The 19,436-nt window shown below is 43.6% G+C and overlaps 1 protein-coding gene across 1 annotated transcript; it reads right to left on the minus strand.

Annotated features, from left to right (window-relative positions):
- Window positions 1–11,167, minus strand: tead3a (TEA domain family member 3 a). Its single transcript, XM_060055334.1, has 12 exons — window positions 10,873–11,167; window positions 8,376–8,440; window positions 8,153–8,215; window positions 6,535–6,546; window positions 5,361–5,471; window positions 5,124–5,167; window positions 4,959–5,020; window positions 4,534–4,670; window positions 3,713–3,883; window positions 2,759–2,899; window positions 2,332–2,484; window positions 1–1,899 (listed from the first exon to the last, which is right to left on the minus strand). The coding sequence occupies exons 1-12, from the start codon at window positions 11,165–11,167 to the stop codon at window positions 1,786–1,788; spliced, it is 1,368 nt and encodes a 455-aa protein (XP_059911317.1). The 3' UTR covers window positions 1–1,785.
- Between the last annotated feature and the right edge of the window lie 8,269 nt (window positions 11,168–19,436).

A 19,436-nucleotide genomic window follows, 5' to 3' on the forward strand; every position in this document is an offset into this window, starting at 1 on the left:
TGATAATGCTGCCCTGTACAAGACACTTAATATTTTAATACACCAGTTATATAGTAAATCAATTTAAATTCTCTAGACAGAAGGGACCGAGGGCAAAGTAATGGCAAGTTAAAGGCAAAGAAACGTTACGGTGAAGTTGCAGTTTTCAATAAGCCCACTTATAATACTGGTTAAAGGGTAAATGCCACACAGTACAATTACAAAAGTTGTTTTAGATTTCCATACCTTTCCAAAGACTAATCTGATTCCGTTCTTAGGGCCTGATACTTCCGAAAATAGACGGGATAAAAAATTAAGTTACAATCTAATGATCTGTAGGCACAATGTGATTTTTATTTTATACAGCGTTGAGACTACAGATTGCACCGAGCAGACTTGACCGGAGGAGTGATTAGGCAGAATCAAAATACTGCACACAACACAGCCTACTGTTACAGGGTGAGACACTCTGATGGAAGTCCATCTCTTTGCTAGGACTGCTCCGCTCCTCATCCGTGACTGATGCGGTGTGAAACATCATCATCATCAACACCTTAGCTCTTCACATCCATCATATACAACATCTCAAGTCAAATCATTGTCAACAGAACAAAAGACACCTGTATGAGGAAAATAAAAATGGCTAAAATTAAAAGCCTAGGCTGACAAACATATTTTTTTTTACAGTTAGGCGTAATTATATATCATAATCAATGCACAAAAAAAACCAAAAACATACCGGTATGCAAATAGCGATATCATTATTCCTTAGTGTTGTCATGGCGATATGTACACCAGTGCACTTTAGTGGTGACCATAATGTTGGTCTGTGCCTCGATGTCTTGCATACATTATAAAAAAAGAAAAGAGCCAAAATACACGTCTTGCTTTTTTTTGTTTTTGCAGTGACACTTCAAGCCGCGTTAATAAAATACAAAATAAAACAAAAATAATTCACCTATACAAAACGAGTCCGTTTATCTCAATTTGGCTTATGAACAGTACCGTTTAGAGTGTAGTGTTTACATCCATAAGATCAGTGCTCCTACGGTTAAGGCTTGAGTGAACCATTAACACATTCTGATATCCAACCCGTGTGGAGGTAGAAATACTGCATCAAAATGATAGAGCAGCAGGGGGCCAGAGCCTCTGATGCTACCCACGTGTGAAAAACAGAAAGGCTGTGAGAAAGATGTGGTTGATGGTTATCTGATGAAAACAGCCGGGGACCTCTTTGGGCTATTGTGATTCTGTTAAGAAGGCGATTCAATATGTCCACCGTACCCAAAACGTGTTAACCCTATGGTCAATACATATTTATTTATTTCTAAAAGATGACGATGATATGTTCTGTCGATGATATCCTCAACACGGACTAGGTCCGTTCACCCACGTTGCAATTAAAAAGGTTTCCAATTTACCCTGTTTAGATTCATTGTTTGTGTTCTCATCGTATTACCAATATAAAAGTCTGTAGTCCAACATGTATTCCCAAGGTCCTTTCTAAGTTTTGAATTTCACAAGAATAAAAAAGAAAACACTATAAAATACATTTTTCTGTCCATCATTCAGAGCAAATGAATGAAGATGTCACCACTCACGTCTAAAAGTTCTAAAACAAGTTTTTGCCGATGAAGATGGCAGTTGACATGGCCGGGGAAACTATTCTAGTTATTAATGGTACAGGAGCACTGTGTTGGAGAAACGCAAAGCGCGTGTGTAGTGTGTGTAGAAGTAGTGTTATCCTACAAGACGAGCGTCATAAGCTTAATCGGTAACAGTGGGGTGGTGGTGGCATGCGCTGCGCTAGTCTTTGACTAGCCGGTAAACGTGGTACTGGGCTCCATGCTCACTGGTGGACACCTCAAACACGAAGGCGATGCACAGCAACGTCTCCTGAGTCTCTCTGTTGGACACCACCTGGGGGACACACACACACACAACCACGGGTTAGACCCTTCAGCAACACACACAGAAAGCAAATCAAAGTCGCCCCATAATGAATTAATGAATGAATGAGTGTGTGGAGCAGAGCAATCTAGTGATCGGGTGGTTTGATTCCCAGCAGAAAGGTCTGGGGATTGAGTCCCAATTTAGACAGTCTATCTGTTTGCATCCTTAGCAAGATGCCCTGCCTGCTCATGGATGACACTATACATTTTTCACTTTCAAGTCGTCTTGTATATTGTCTGTCAAGCGACCAAATAGTTGGCTCTTACAGAAAATAATCGCGTGAGGTTACGTATAAACAGAGAAGCTGGGCTATGTTTTTTTCCCCCATGCATTGAAGGAGTATTTGCTTACATATATGCGTGTGTCTGACCATGTGACTGAGTGATTGTGTAGACTTGCCTGCAGGATGGTAAAGTTCTCCAGCACGCTGTTCATCATGTACTTCTCTGGTAGCTGCTTGAGTTTGTGGATGAAGTTGATCATGTATTCACACATGGGCGAGCGGTGGATGCGGAACATGCACTTCCCCCCTTCCACCTGTGCATATTCAGTCTAGGAGGGGAGAGAACACATACACCTCATCATCTCCCTCTGAGGATCCTAATTATCATACATGTAAACTATGCAAGATACACACACAAGCAGTCTCACGTTGTGAGAATACAACAAACTAGATTATGAATCCCGTCCGGGTGATTGGGCTCAAACCATTGTGAATAAATGGGCGCTATGTACTGTAAATGTAGGCGTTGATCAAGGTGAAAACATCTTGGCTGTGCATTGTTCTAAAATCTTAAAACAAAGTGCATGATGATGTCCTCCTCACCTCCACCTTCTCCACCACCTGCTTGCCGAAGGAGCACACCTTGGTGGAGACGCTGATGGTGATGTTGTCAGCGCCGCTGTACTGGCTGCTCACGCCGTAGAACACTGCAGAGCCCTCGTCCCCATCCGGACTCAGGTCCGCCTGGGGGTGGAGGAGAAGAACAGAGAGCATTCCCTGTTTACTAGGACTTCAGAAACGTCCATCCAAGGCGACTGAATGCGTCACAGATACAGGTCATTAAGGAGCAGATGGGGTGAGGTCTCTGTGGAAGTGGGGTTATGAACACATGCCACATGAGACTTCAAAATACCACAAGATAACATAAATGGTTCATCTCTTTAAGGTTTCTTACTTTGATTAGTTGAGGCAAGGCCACAGCGTCATTCATCTTGTTGGGAGAAGTTCAGTGATATAACCGTGATGAAACCGCATAATTCTGTCATCTCTTATCCTTGACAAGATGAAAGCCTTGTCGCCTACACCTATAGAGCTCTCTGCAGTAACAGGAGTTGACCACGCTTAACGTGCACTTTGTACACCTTGGTACAGCCTGACTGGTCTCATGCGGCGAGTCTTAAATCTGACCTAGAAGGCATCACGCAAAGGAAGAGGACTTAAGTGGGATTTGTAGTCGCTGTGTTGCCGTAGCGTTGCTGTGGACGTGCTGCTCACACACTCTGCTCGCGGAGCTTAAGAATCGACAAACTCGACAAAACGCTGCATGAACCGTCAACCCTGCTTCACGCCAGGTCGAGCAGCTCACTCACGGCGACTATAGTTACAAGCCGATTCCAACCCCCTGCCTAAATCATGACCGGTAAAGGGAAGGCCTAGTGGGCAAAGACGGACATGAGTGGAAGGCCTTTTGCTGACCATATGTTGTAGACTGTGTAAACAAGGGTGAGTGAGTGAGTGAAAACATGAAAGGGAAGAGGGAAATGGGAACCCACGTACCCAGAACTTGACCAGGAAGAAGGCGTCTTGTGGCCCCTTCTCGTAGAGCTCCTTCAAGCCGCCCTTCTTCTCAGGGAACTTGTCGTAGATTTGCCTGACGTCCACAGACTCCAGCACCGGGTCGCTGTAGCTCGGGTTCGACTGGCCGATGTGCACGAAAAGGTGTTTATGCTGGAATGTCGGACATAAATAAAAAGGCATGACTTTATATTCATTACTGCTTGACATAATGGGTTCAGGACAACTTTACACTTTTTAGGGCATCTAGCAGACGCTTTTATTCAAAGCGATTTACAATAAGTACTATCTATCTATCTATACAACTTTGACTGCCGCAGCTGTTTACATTTTGCTCACGCACTTTGGCTTTCTTGGATTTGCACCATTCCGTTTTATTTATTTATTTATTTATTTATTTTAACTTAAATGTATTATTTGTTCTATCTATCTTGTAAAAAAAAATCTTGGCATTCAGTCTGTGGAAACAAAGGAAGAATTTCATTGCACAACTGAGAACGTCTCATTTATGCATATGACAATAAACACTTTGAATTGAATTTAATTGAATACAAGTATTTGCCAGAAGAAAGAAACATCAATATATCGCCGTCGGTACAGTAAGGATGTTCATAGTTAGAAGTGTCAAGCACTTACAATAGGTTAACCCATTCCTTGTATACAACAAAGATAGTTAGGATAAGATTCTACACAATGCCAAGTACTATTTTTTACAAATAGTAGTTTAATAATGGTTTACAAATAAAACATTGTTATAACAGCGGCCATGTCGAATCTACAATCGGGGCCCTTTGGCTGTGTACCGTGTCTGAGTCCCTCTGAGAGGTCTCCATGAAGGCGGAGTATTCCAGGAGCCGGAGTTTCTCCGAGGCGATGGTTCGGTTCAGCCACACCGGCGCTGCTACGGCCACGGGCCGGGGGGCCGGCAGGGGCTCGTAGCCTGAAGACCAGTCCAAACCAAGATGGAGTTCAATAAAGTGCAAAATGAGTACATTTAGGGAAGTCGTTTAAGCTTGAGAACGCTGGATTATACCCATTTACAGAGGGGTAATCATTTCCATTCTGGGATCAATAAAGGTCTCTCACTTTATAGGGTTAAAGATTTTGATAAAAACTAGAATGTTAACACAACGATCAATCTTCATTGATAACGCCACCCTGGTCAAAGATAACGAGAGTTATTGACTGCTCAGTGAAGAAGGGAAGGGCACGTGCTGCGTGTACTCACTGATGGGGGCTGGGACTGGAGCTGGTAGTGTTGTGTATGGAGGCTGTGCAAAAGGCTTGATGCTGAAAACAAAGATGCACGCGTTAATGTTTAATACCACATTAGCTATGAGTCACACAAAATCCTGGTTCTTAAATGAGAACAAGCTTATTCAAGGACACTTACTCCTGAGAATGGCCGGGCTGTCCTGGGATAGGGCCGGGCCAAAACTGGACAAGGGAAAAGAGGATTGAAATCAGTTTGTGGTTTGTGTTTATGTAAGTGTGCTTGTGTGTATGTGCCTGCGTACTTGTGTGCATGTGCTTGTATGTGCGTTTGCATGCGTGTCTGTGCATGTATGAGCTTGTGTGTGTGCGCGCGTGTGTGTGTGCATGTACGTGCGCGAGTGTGTGTGTCTCCTACCCTGACGGGCGGAGGGAAGGGGCTCTGGGCTTTGAGTACACTAGCAGAGACGATCTGGGCTGACGACAGGTTGGCTACAGTCTGAAGGGCCTTGTCCTTGGATGCTTGGTCCTAATCAGATAGACGGAGGATAACAGAACATGGAGATTAAACATTACTCTGGCATTCATTCCAAAAATACCAGAAATTTTGATGAATATTCAACAGGCAGGCAGCCAGAAAATATTTGAACCGCAAGGGCAAACCAACGTAGTTAGTGTGGGGAGGGGTTGAAGCAGGTAGTTTCCATTGAGGAGAAAGCATGTGTCGTTAACTTTCACCACTTAATGCAGGCATTTTAAGAGACACGCTGCATAGAGACGAGCGCCTTTAGCCTAAAGGTCATATTTAAGATATATGCACATGCTTAGGCCTGCAGGTGTCCTGTCCACTTAGCGTTGCAAACAGGTTAAGCCATGGTTGATGGCCTCGACAAAGAATATCAGGGGAAATCGGTTTAGGTGGGAAAAGGCAGCTATAGTACCATGTACATGAAACACTCCACCACATGGACTTATTAAAGAGTACTGTATTTTCGGAGTTGCAGGTGGATGCAGTTGATCCTTATATATCCCCAAGAGATGATTGGAGAGAATCTGTTCTATTTTAAAACTCTTTAAGTTATCTTTGCTTCTATCGAGAACGAAGAGCTTTGGCATGCAACAAATGTCCAAAATGGAGTCAAATGAATGCACTTAAGTTATTAAGAATGAATGGACACGCCATCCAGTGTCTGCAAATGGCACTTGAGATCCGTCAGTATAGCTGCCTCTTCTTATGATAACAATGTACCAGTGCCAGCAGCCAGACTATGCACGTTTGCTCTTTTGGTGTAATGCAATGTAGTGCAATGCACTTAACACTGAAGATATCATATGAAGATATCTTCACAGTCTTGGGGGGGGGGGGGGGGGGAAGGAGGAAGGATCGGGACACAAAGAGTGGAAAAGCCAAAGCAAGAAATACACAAGCTACTGAGCCATTGCAGATAGGGGACTAAACTAATGTTACTTGAACATGATAAAAGGGGCATTGGAGCATGTGAGTGAGGGCGCTGCATTGCTGCCTACAGTGACTCGATGCCAACCACTAAGCACAAAGCCTGAAGCAGAGAACTGATTAATCCACAACTTACCACGTTCATGGCCTAAGGCAAGGGAGATACAAATAATTAATGTACTGCACAAGTATTACATGTACAAAAAAACAAAAAAAAAGGTTCATAAACTCATCATTACCAACACGACACGAAAAAATGCATGCCATTTTCAGGTGCTAAAATTACATGGAGAGCAATTCTAACCAATTTAACCAACTAATACTCTGACAGCAGAATATTTTGCATTACAATGGTACTTCATACTAATAAGTATCCACACAGTCGGTACCACACACATTGCCGCCAGTTATAAACTGAGAGTAAATACATAGCGTGACTGTGTGTGTCAACAACAGTCATCAAACACATTGGAACACAGCATTACATCAGATGAATCACAGTGCAGAGTGAAACTAGATGAATGAGGGAAAAACAGAAATGCATGTGTGGAAAGACAGGCCTGTCCGTCCATCTCTGTTTGTTTGTTTGTGTGCACCGGCGTATGTATGAACTGAAGCGCATGCAGGCAGCTGAAGTTAAATTTTCGGCTCTAGATGAAAACTGAAGCCCCGGCCCTAGCTCTGTCCCGGGCCGTAGCCTTCCTTTAAGTATGTCACTAAAGACCCACGTCTCAGCCATGCAATAGAGCAGTACTGGCCACACACACACACACACACACACACACACACACACACACACACACACACACACACACACACACACACACACACACACACACACACACACACACACACACACACACACACACACACACACACACACACTTTGGGGACATCCTACTGCATTATCGTCACCAAGTCGAGACCTTTGAGTACACAGAGCCTAAAACACACCTAGCAGGAAGGTCATGTTTGCAATAAAGTCCAGTCCTTCATGCATTTGCTTTCCAATTTGACTTAAAAAGGAGTGTTGATAAGAGAGAAGCCAAAAAGAGTGTTGCCCCAAGCTATGCATTTTACCGGTCAAAAGTGACGTTCAGAGCAAAGAAAATGAAAACCACGTTCACTGTACACCGTGCAAAAAAGAAAAAGCAGTCACTTTTTTTGAAATGTCAGCTATGTTTTGCTCATCTACATAAACTTGGTAGGATTATTTTTACTACACTCATCAGAAACTGAGGTACTGCAAGGCAAGCCATCTAAATCATTATTTTTTCCAGAATATCCTACTAACCTCACAAAAGAGCCCACAAATGAATGCCTGCTTACAAAGAGATGCAAATCCATTGTAATTCCCCCGCAGCTTTCCTTACAGTTGAATTATGCATGGATGACACACCATATTAATTGCTTTACTCTGTAAATGTAAAGGCAAAAGGTAAAGGGGCAAAGTGTTTATGCGGCGGTTGTAGGGGTTAGGCTGAATCTGGCCTATGGGCGGAGCGAGAAGCAGCCAGCAGAGGGGTTATTTCAGTAAGCGGTGTACCTTGAGCTTAGACTGAATCTCACGAGACTTTCTCCTGGCCAAGACCTGCAGGTGACTAGAGACCTGAAGGAAGACAGGTGGAAGGAAAGACGGAAGGAAAGGCAGAAAAGAAGGAGAACAAGAAGAGGAAGAAGAAGAAGAAGAGGAAGAGGAGACAGGTATGACTACAGAGGGAGGAGCGGACATGCGCCGGAGTTCCGGCACCCACCTTAATGCCTGCCTGGTATTCTCGTACCCTCTTGCGCGCCAGAACCTGAATGTGACTAGACACCTGAAGCGCAGGGAGCGATCGGGGTTATCCACATAAACAATCACACATACAGCAAGGTGACTATTACAGATTCTTCATCAACTCATTGACAAGCATGACATTACACGTTTAACTGTTTGATTTGAATATTTATCCCTGAGACTCCTCTGAACAATCCTACCTGTTTGCGTGTGCGTGTCTTCCCGGTGCGTAGCTTGATATAGCGAGCTATGAGCTCATTGCGACCTATGAAGAGAAAAAAGCGAAATTTAACAAGCTGGTAAATGTTCAAACAAGAGAATAACAGCTTTTCAAAGTAATGATTGTGGTATGTTCTTTAAACAAGTTTGACGGTGAATGAGGTTGTTAACTTCAAACCTGTAAGCTAATGCACCAGCAACTACATTGACACGCTTCTAGGCACCAAACTGTGATTAGGGTTCAACAAGCGTAACCAAATACAGTGCTGAAAAGAAAAAGCATATTTAGTCTTTTCAGTCCTACACACAGACCCACACCACGGTGGGAATCATTTCCAGGAAGTAAGAGGGAACGTCGCTGCATGGAGTTGGGTCACATCAGGGCTGAGTCACAGAATCCCCGGGGAGGGAACTGACTCAGAGATAGTCCAGTCAGCGGCCATTCCCAGAACTAACAACACAAACATCCCGAGTCCGGTCGCCAAACCCCCGTCCCTCGTACCGCTTCATCTCCAAGGAACAGTGATAAGGAAAATAAATACGCTCAGATGAAAAGTTAAAACCCTCTGCTTCAAAGTTGGAAAGGAAAAAAAAAAAAAAGGGGCTAAGCAAGTGTGAGCCAGCCGCCACCAGTACAAGCGGTCTCTCCATTTTATTTGGGTCAGGGCGAGGGGAGAGAGGAGGTAGTGATGTTGATGAGCCTGCTGATCTTGAGCCTGCTCGCTGGGCGATGTCATCCTCTGGAGGGAGATATGACTTCACATGACTAACGTGGAGCACATCTCCTAATTCAAAGGACAGCACTGGAGGGGGGGACCGAGCTCAGCGCATTAATACATTTTGAAATTAAGTCTACAAATGGAGGTTCATATTGAGTGTGTGAGAAAGCGACGTATAGGGGGGGACCTAAATGCCACAACACTGAAACAAACCTTTGGTCGCTAAGGATCACATATCCTGTGGCAGACACACACACATCAAATCCTGCGCACGTGCAAGCGAGTACACACACACACACACACACACACACACACACACACACACACACACACACACACACACACACACACACACACACACACACACACACACACACACACACACACACACACACACACACACACACACACACACAGGAATGCCATCCCTTTAGCCAAGGAAGGAATGTGGGGAATGTTGGACCACAGTCAACATTCTTCCAGCTAGGATAGCTAAGAAACACTGCAACACGCCAGCATTTCACGAATGGCATCACGATGAACTCCCAATACGCACACACCAATATCTGAGGACTCATGTGTGGAAGTGGATGGAAGGCACAATGGCGATGGCACAGTCATGTTCCGGTCTTACTGATAACCTGAGCCCGTGCCTGGGTTCCCAGGACCACCCTCCCCCCAGCCCCAAGCACTCCTTTGAGAGAGGGAGTCACCTGATGGCAAGTCCCCTTAAACTTGCCTTGACACCTCGCTGGGTTCAGTGACCCACCACTAGCGCATACTGCCCTCTACCCTTACAGACGTTGACCCCGTTCCCGAATAACAGCTGGCAGTTCCCATGGCCGGGAGTGATGAATTTAATTTAGTGCTTCCAAAAATACATTCCTGGAATGAGATCACTAAAGAAGTCTCAGAAATATGCAGACGATTTTATGCAGGCGTTAATCTCTTTCTGTTGGTGATATGTATGCGTGTATGCGTATATTGGCCCATATTCAATCTTGGTAATGTAATTTCATAAGATTTGCTTTACTGCCAAACACAGCAGCCACGAATAAAACTCTGAATCATGCTCTTGTTTTTACTGAAATGGAATATATAGTTAAAACCGAGGGGTACATACTTCCAAAACCGAGTATGCAGTATCATGTAACAGTTTTGGCCAGCGATGAACGAAGGCAGAAAAATAAAATGTTATGCCCCTAAAACCTTAAGTTCTCTCTATAGTAAATCGCACATGCAGGCAGCCCTCTACAGGCTAAACTGTGTACGCTACTCGACTGTTGAATGAGGCTTTTGTTTATTTAAAACTGCTGGCATCGTAGGCTTATAGGGTAAGGACAGCTGTCTTGGAATATGTTTATTCAAATGCACTTGAAATGCACTTCTTGACTTCTTGCTAAATCGAGAACCACTTAATCAACACAAATCATACATTTTCCTCAACCTTATAGGTTTCACTCCTATAAGTCTCCATATGAAAAGGCTACATAGGCTCATCATGCTCTTTATACAAGTAATTTGTCAAAAAAAATAAAAAGATATATATATATATATATATATATATATATATATATATATATATATATATATATATATATATATATATATATATTGCTCAGTGGTCCTGGCAAAATGAAACAACACTTAATCTTGATTAATCTTAAGTGCGGGCAATGGACTCCGATACGAGAACGGGAGTGCAGGGGGCACGAGGCGTTTCCGACGACAAACCAGCCGTGCTCAAGTCATCCCTTACCATACATCTTGCCCTCATCCGACAAGATGATCTTCCTCCGGCCACACGGAGGGTAGATAGCCAGGGCTTCCTGAAAGCTCTGCTCGATGTCGGGGCTCCACACCCCCTCGGGGTCCCCGTCCAGCCCGCGGTCCGCTCCGTCGCCCAGCCCCTCCTCGTCGCCGGCATCCTCCTGCCCTCCGTCAGGGCTGCCACGGCAACTCCACTCTGACGCAATGGTGACGGCTGCGGCCACGATGCACCTGGGGCAGGCCGAGGAGACACAGTCAATAAGACGCTTGTAGTGAAGAGACATGAACTGGTTTGTAGGGATTCCTGTGTGCATCCGTTACATCTGGAAACATCCTAGCAGTCCAATGATGGTGGGGAAGACAGGTCTGAATTCATCATTTAGTTTATGAAATGCATCCACTTCTGTCCATTAAACCAATTGTGAGCGTGTGTATGTTTCCTTCCTTCTGTCATTTTGGCCAACCAAATCAATAGTCATCAAGTAATAAATCATGACTGAAGAATAATTACACTCCAGACACATTTTGAACCATCTGTGAAACTGTTGACTTCCAGACAACTTTTACAAAGTTTGTTTTCACCCAAACTTCATTAGCATCACACCCAGGGGCGTAGCCAGGAAATTATAACCGTGGTGGCCAGCTCGGGCCAGTCTTATATTTGGGGTGGCACTTATTCATAACGTCAAAATATAACACTTTGAACAAGAATAATAAGTCAAAGTTAGATCAAACTAATGGTGCATATATTTCAGCTTTCTTTAGACCGTTTCCGTTCAGGATATATATTTTTTCATACTCAGGGGGCCAGCGGGGTGACCAACCTCTGACCAGGGGAGGCCGTGGCCCCCCCTGGCCCCCCATGTGGCTACGCCCCTGCTTACACCCCAGTTCATTGAATGCTGGTGATCCATCTTGCTTGGCTACATGAGGAAAATAAAGTCTTGTATTATTGTTAAGGATGCTCCAAGTGCTGCTGAAACACAGGCGCCCGTATGCAGCATGATGTGGTCTGATGTCTAATGTTTTCCAGAGCTCAGCCAACTTCAAGTCCAGGCGGGATGTGGAGCAGATCGTTGTGGTAGCTCTACTTCCTTGTGCTGTGGTGAGGCTAGTGGTCAGCACACAGCACTGGCCCTCCACGGCGTCAATCACTACTGACAGGGACGTGCTGTTGCTATAGAGATTAGGCAGAACCTGGTAATTCAGTTCGAAAAGGGACAAGACCTTAGAAATCCGTTTTTCCTGACTCCCAAACTGGAGGATCAACCATCCCAATTCACAAACAAACAAACTTTCTTCAATGACAATGTGTGTGTAAATGCAGATTGATGACTTTTTTCTCCTTTGAATTTTAATATTCTACTAAGATAAGATCCCTAATTCAGTCACACGCTGTGTCGCCGGTTTCAATTGATCTCCCAGTGGCCAAAAGGTCATGTGTTGAGCAGCGGGGAGCCAAACAGTCAGAGCAGCGCTGTGCTAAATAAAGCCATGAGCTCAGCAAACACAGACAGCTATGCAATTTAAAGGGTGCCTCCAGGTGCAACGGGACTGGGCTAGCACAGCTATTATGGACAAGCCAGCTATCACAACGAAAGACCATCGTATAGCCTAATCGGTTGACAGCGCTGGCTTTACTTGCAACATGTTCGCCTGCAATGTTACACTTTAAAGTGTGTATCACAGGGGCCATTGTATTGGGTCGTGAGTGGATTCCCTCTCATCTGTTGGCCTCAGTAACGTTACAATCAGTGTCCGTTTGAACACGAACGACTGAGTTGCACATACAATGTGATCCACGTTGGCCTGCAATAGTTCGCATTATTAGTTCAACGCAATGGCTCCAACTCTCTGAGCCACGGAGAGGCTTCATGTAGCCAGGCCTAGTGGCTTTCACATGACCAACGTTAAACCTCGAAATGTGGAGCAAACTAAACCCCACGGTCTTCACATGGGTCAGAAAGTCCACACGAACCCCGGATATGACACGTTGATCACCAACAAATCAGTTTCAAAAACTCGCTTTGAGTAACTAGTGGGTTAGCTTCAGAGCTAATATTACCTTTACAAAAGACCCAACTCGGTCCGCCAGACCTCCACCATTACAGCGGGGAGCGGAGCGCGGTGTGCACAACCAGAAGCGGTGAGAAGCGGCGCTCTGCCCGACTTGTCTCACAATATGGGGAGAAGCTTCGCTCTCCCCGACATGTTAGACACGTTCAAGACCCAGAAAGTTGAGGCGCGCTCAGCAACTGTTGCTGCACAACAAAGAACTTCACCTCAAGACGGGTTTCTCCTCTTCTGGGAGGCGCTGCAACCACGGCGGACCCCTCGGGATGTGTCGGTCTTCTTTTTATAATCTCCCGGAAAAGGTGTTAGTGTTGAATTACTAAATCCCGCGGTGTAAAAACGAGTAAATAGTAAAGAAATCAACAGACGGAGAGAAAAGAAAGGCGTGGTTTTGAAACACGCGCACAGAACAAAAGTTTGTGGACCAACGCGTCGAAACTCCGCCCATCACCGACTCTGCTTGTTGAGTTTATCCCTTTAGTCTTTTTCACCTTTCTGTTCGCTGATTTAAGAATTAATCTGCGGTAGGGCGTTACTTACGCGATATAGGGGAAAATATATAAAGACCAAGATAATACCCAAAGTAGGTCATCCCACCACCCCTTCGTATCTATCTATATGCAAACACGCACGCGCACTTACACACACGGGCCTTATACATCTTGTGTTATTATATTTAGTGCCATGGTCGGATACTCAATCCTATTTAGTACCATTGAATTTTAGAAAATAGCCACGTGGACTTATTACATTGTTGTTTAGTATTACAAACTTTTACAGAAAAGCTAAGCGCACTTGTACTGGGACACAAATGTGAAGGTTCTCATTGTAGCACGTTACTGCTATAGGCCTACAACCCTTTGCCAGCAGATATTGGGATATTGTTTGAAAAGGACTTTCAGCTTGTGTTTACATTTGAAGTAGATTTCTTTGGCATTAGGTGTGTGATTGTATAGTATTAGATGTTTGATGATGATGCCGAGGATGGGGTTGGATAAATTAATCACATCGTCTTTTAAGAATTCCTCCATAAGATAGCTTTATTATTTAAAAAAAGCCTAAAACTCTAATTTATTTGGACTGAAATTGAAATCCACATGAAATCCCTTGTTTCATTGATATAAAGTTTATATGCACACACAATACATATACGGCCAGTTTGCCGGCATCAGACAGAGCAAGCCTGAGGTGCTGAGGCAGCAGTTAGTTGGAAGTGGAGTGGCAACCAACCTCTGTAGAGCTCTGAATGACGTGCGCCCTGCCTCACTGCTGGACTCATTCAGGCACCAAGGTAGGGCCCCCCAGCAGCAGTGGGGGCCCCAACGAATCATCTGCTCTGGTTTTGTGATACCCTGACAATGTGTTCAGCCCAAAAGAAAAGAAAATCCTTTAGTAAAGCTGACAAGAAATGTTTGATTGTACAATATTCTTTCTTACAGAGAACAAGAGAGTATGTGAGCTACACATCTTTCCCCTTGGACACACTCAAATAAAGTCGTTAAAATTGTGAAATTATACTTAATAGTGGCCAAAAGACTTTCAAAAGATCAAAAGCGAGATTAATTTGCTGCCAAGCAGTGTGTATTTGAGGAAGTGAGGGCCCTTTTCTAGCATCAATATTTTCTTTTAGAGATCTGTTATCTCAGAGATAGAGCAGCCTCTGGCATTACAGATATAGCACAGAGAGAGAGAGAGAGAGAGAGAGAGAGAGAGAGAGAGAGAGAGAGAGAGAGAGAGAGAGAGAGAGAGAGAGAGAGAGAGAGAGAGAGAGAGAGAGAGAGAGAGAGAGAGAGAGGGAGAGAGGGAGAGTGTCCAGCCTTTTCCTCTGTATGCAAACACTTCCACCTCACAAGGATGTGAAGCTATTCACAGGCTAAGGTTCGCTGTCCAAGCTGAACAAAGGCAACGCAAGGCACGGCGCACATGGTCTATTTGTAGTCCAGGGTGCATATGTCATCTGCCACCTGGCCAAATTGTATCACAAATGAATAAGGTTGCCGTCCTTGGAGTAGACAGTACAAGGTAATGGATACGGTCCAATTATCAACAGCTCATAGAAAAAAGTGACACAACAGGTTTCAAAAGATTTGCTTTATTGACATAAGTCCCTATTCATTGCAGTTTAGTTGATCTAGTTGGACTTGGGTTTTCATTAGGACTTATCCAAACTTACTAAGTCGTACTGTATTGAACGTATACTGTACGGTGAACTTGTTGGAAGTTCTTGACTCAAGCTTGGATCACTAAAGGCAAATCACTCTTCAAGTCCACAAATCCCAGTGAGGTTCTCCATCTGCCTGTTCTCAAAGTGAACAGCTAGATGGAGATGAAGCAATAGCTTAAAATGTCAAATTCTGCTTAAAAATCCGTGAATAATAACAATAGGTATACTATCCATAGATTGAAGACCTCATAATTAGCCAACAGATTGTTTCCATGTCTTTTTAGATGTTGGCAAAGGGACAACAAAGAACTTGAACTTGATCTTTCCTGTTACACATTGAATGAAGAACATTTCAGGCTCCTCTAATTCCTGGTACCCTACGGGAATTATGATCCAAAATCCAAATTCTGGGTACAATTTGGTTAAAATCTGGTTAAAAATTACTTAAGTACTTAGAAAGGACTTAAAAAAAAGTACTCAAGACTTAAACTGACCCTGAAACATTTGAAGAGGTCAGAAGTTATAGAACAATATTATAATAATATTCATGAGATTATTTTATTGCCCCCGTATTAATCGTAGGGATAGGCCTACACATGTTGACCTTTTATGAAGGGATGGGGATCATTAATATTTATTGATATCGGTACCATTTTCGATACTCCGAGTCTTTATCGATACCACTATCGATACTTTTCTATTAATTGGTGGAAATACACGTTTTTAGTGATGAGGAAAATATTTCGGATATAAATAATTGTATTTTAAATTGAATAGGCCTATGTAATTCTTAGTAGATATTGACATCAGTAGTTTTAATTATATATACGAAAATGATTAGAGCGCTATACAACTGTATTAGTAAGACAGAAACATGAGTAGGCCTAATACAGTGTTACTCATGTTTCTCACCAAAAACATGAGTAATACAGTGTTACTCATGTTTCTCACCAAAATCTCAATTTACCGTTTCTCTATGTTACATTTGAACGCATCATGATAACCTAACAGTCGTTTTACTGAGCCAACCTTAACACATCACCACGCAGCACATCTGAAACTTTCTTTACTTTTTAAGATAACTAGCTTGTATGCTGCCGATTACAACACCGATTTCACAATTGGATTAATATTTTTAACTGACGGGACTAGCGACAATGTCTGTGTGTGCGATTACCGCTCGTACTTTGAGTGGATGATTAAGACGGGCCCGTCTGTGGTGCGACGGGAGAAGGAGTAGACAGGAGGAGTCTTTTCAACTCTGAGACAGTAGAAGGTACTGCATTTGGACTTTACTTGATGCACAATGCTAATGTGCTTGGCCATTGAGGTTGTGTTCCTTTACAATAAAGGATTTTCGCATGTTCAGCCATCGTCGCGAGCAAAGTTAAATGCCAGTCAGACTTCATATGTTTTACTTGTAATACCTGTTTGCTTACAATTCCATTTAAAAACATTGGTTGACACGCTGCAGTGATTGAATTGATTTGATTTAAATGCCGTGACGCGACTCGAGGGACACAACATTACGTTACAGGACCTACGGGACAAAAATAATAATAAATGAACGACGGGACTCGATAGTGGTATCGATAAACACAAACGGGTTTACGGGTTTATCGATACCACCGCGCGGGATTAATTACCCTAATAATCAATCCCGCGCCACCTCCCTTCTCCGTTCCATTTGGGAACGTGTTTGGTTTCATTTCGCTTGTTTCGTATATTTTATTATTAATTAATTAAGGGCGCCCCCAACACATTTGCCGCCCTAGGCCCTGCTTGATAGAACCGGGTTTCGATCCCCATCCTTACTTTAATGACGCCAAGTAACCTGATTTCGATTGTTAACAGCAGTACCACTATCCTTCCACCAGATGGGACCAGCGTCATCTTTCTTGAACGAATGGAAGTTTGAAAGAGGGTCGTATATTTCTTTTCTCGTCGCCTTTATGGTCTCCTTCAGAAACAAATGAAAGGAATATTAAATAAATTAACGTACTCTACGTTACTTTTAGCAAATTAATAACACATGGTTTAGCCATATTCCTAATTTGTGCAGTGGGCCTTCATTAATGAAGATATGAGTGGATTCTATTCCATCTTTTTTATTTTTATTCCCTATGTCAAGTGACATAGTTGTGACATGCTTTTATTTTTAGTCTTTGCTCTGTCCATTTTTCACGATCTAGGGTTGAGATGTGCACTATTTTGCTACAACTTCCCACATTGGCAACCATTGGCAAATATGCATCATGCACACTGTTAACATACTGAAATACTAGCCTATTTGTACTCCAAACTAGGGCAATGTGTGCTGATATAAATAGTGACAATAAAACATTCATATGAACGGTTGTACCATCCCTTCACTTAAGATCACAAGGAGAGTGAAGAAAGCTATCAGACTAGGAAACATCAGATGCGACCATGCACGAGAACAGTGAGAACAGGGTGGATGCAGAGGTCCCTAATGAAATCCTAATGGACACTTCTATGGGGAGTAATGGAATTAGCATTCGGTTTCGGATCGCTCACACATCAAGCATGATTAACTACATGAAATCATGTCTTTGGCCCTGATTTTTCCCCACACGGGTGCTGGGTCGACCAGTACTCAACACAACCCCTATCCTCTCCTGCAATGTCATGAGGACTAATAATGTTAATAGTGCCACCTACTCTCTTTTGGTGTATGGATCAAATGCTCCCACTGCAGTAAACTTGATTTATCTTTATTCATCTTTATTATATGTCTCTGTGTGCATTCAACAGACTGTGCTTAATACATTTCTGTCTAATATTTCCTTTCTTTAATCGTACACTATGAGAATAGGAGACTTGGAACTTGACTGAGGATCTAAAACATGCTTTGCTTTCCAGACACAGGAAGGAGTACGCCTCAAGCGCACCTGTGGACAGAAACCAATTGTGTCTGTATCTTAGAAAACTGGGTGAGTCAATGTGCTTTGCAAAATGCATTTCAATGACTCAGATTCCCTACCATTAATTCACCACTAGAGGAGAAGTCCACTCCACTAGAGAAGCTTATCTTTCAATCATAACTTTTTCAACAATAAAGTGTTTCTGGGAACAAATTAAGTCTGGAAGAACAGACAAAAACAAAAATAAAGGAGCTGAATCGTGAACATGGTCTTATATGCGCACACAGACACGCACACACACACACACACACACACACACACACACACACACACACACACACACACACACACACACACACACACACACACACACACACACACACACACACACACACATACTGAAACACAATGGAAACAAACAACCCTGTGATAGCTAAACGAAGTGTGTGTCCTGTTGATAACACTTTCCTCTTCGCAGGAAGCCATCAGTCAGAAGGAAGGTGTATGCTACCTGTGTAGACTCATGCATTCATGCACCCCAAAAAATAACGCAACAACACAGAGTCCAACGATATTCAGTACATTCTGAAAAGACCTAGCTTTATTGCATGAAACATCGGTGTGATGGCCTGAAGAGTCTCTCATCCGATTCACCAGTCAAACTTGGACAACGTGTGAGATAGCACTGTGAACAACACACAGCATATGTGAACTGCTAACCACCTCTTGAACTCAATAACCGGGAGCCATTTTCCTCTCCACACGAACCCCGGATATGACACGTTGATCACCAACAAATCAGTTTCAAAAACTCGCTTTGAGTAACTAGTGGGTTAGCTTCATAGCTAATATTACCTTTACAAAAGACCCAACTCGGTCCGCCAGACCTCCACCATTACAGTGGGGAGCGGAGCGCGGTGTGCACAACCAGAAGCGGTGAGAAGCGGCGCTCTGCCCGACTTGTCTCACAAGTCGGGCAGAGCGTGCGCGACTTGTGCATGCGCATATAAGACCAATATTCAAACTGAACAGCATTCAGTTTGAATATTAGGGTATATATGGTGTTGGTTTAATGTGTCAAGTGTTCAATATATTTCCACTCCATTTTGTGAAAAATTGCCCTTCGTATGGCCATCTTATTCTAATTACGTCGGCGTGTCGGAGTGCTATTCAGTACAGTAAAGCCATGGCTGCATTAGCACGCCACTCCCTCTCTCTCCTTCTGTCGAGGGGAGAGAGAGGAGCGGGGCGGGGGGGGTTGTTGGCGGGGTGGAGGGCAAGTCAAGAGTTGGACGGCTGCCAAAAGAGGCCGGCTGCCGCGCAGCTGAAACTTTTACAAGGCGAGCAGGAAGAAACACAGAGAGGGCGAGAGAGAAACAGAGGGAGAAAGAGAGAGAAAAAGAGAGGGAGAGAGAGAGAGGTTGAGAGATG

This window comes from Gadus macrocephalus, chromosome 1, assembly GCF_031168955.1.
Source record: "Gadus macrocephalus chromosome 1, ASM3116895v1".
NCBI lineage: Eukaryota > Metazoa > Chordata > Actinopteri > Gadiformes > Gadidae > Gadus > Gadus macrocephalus.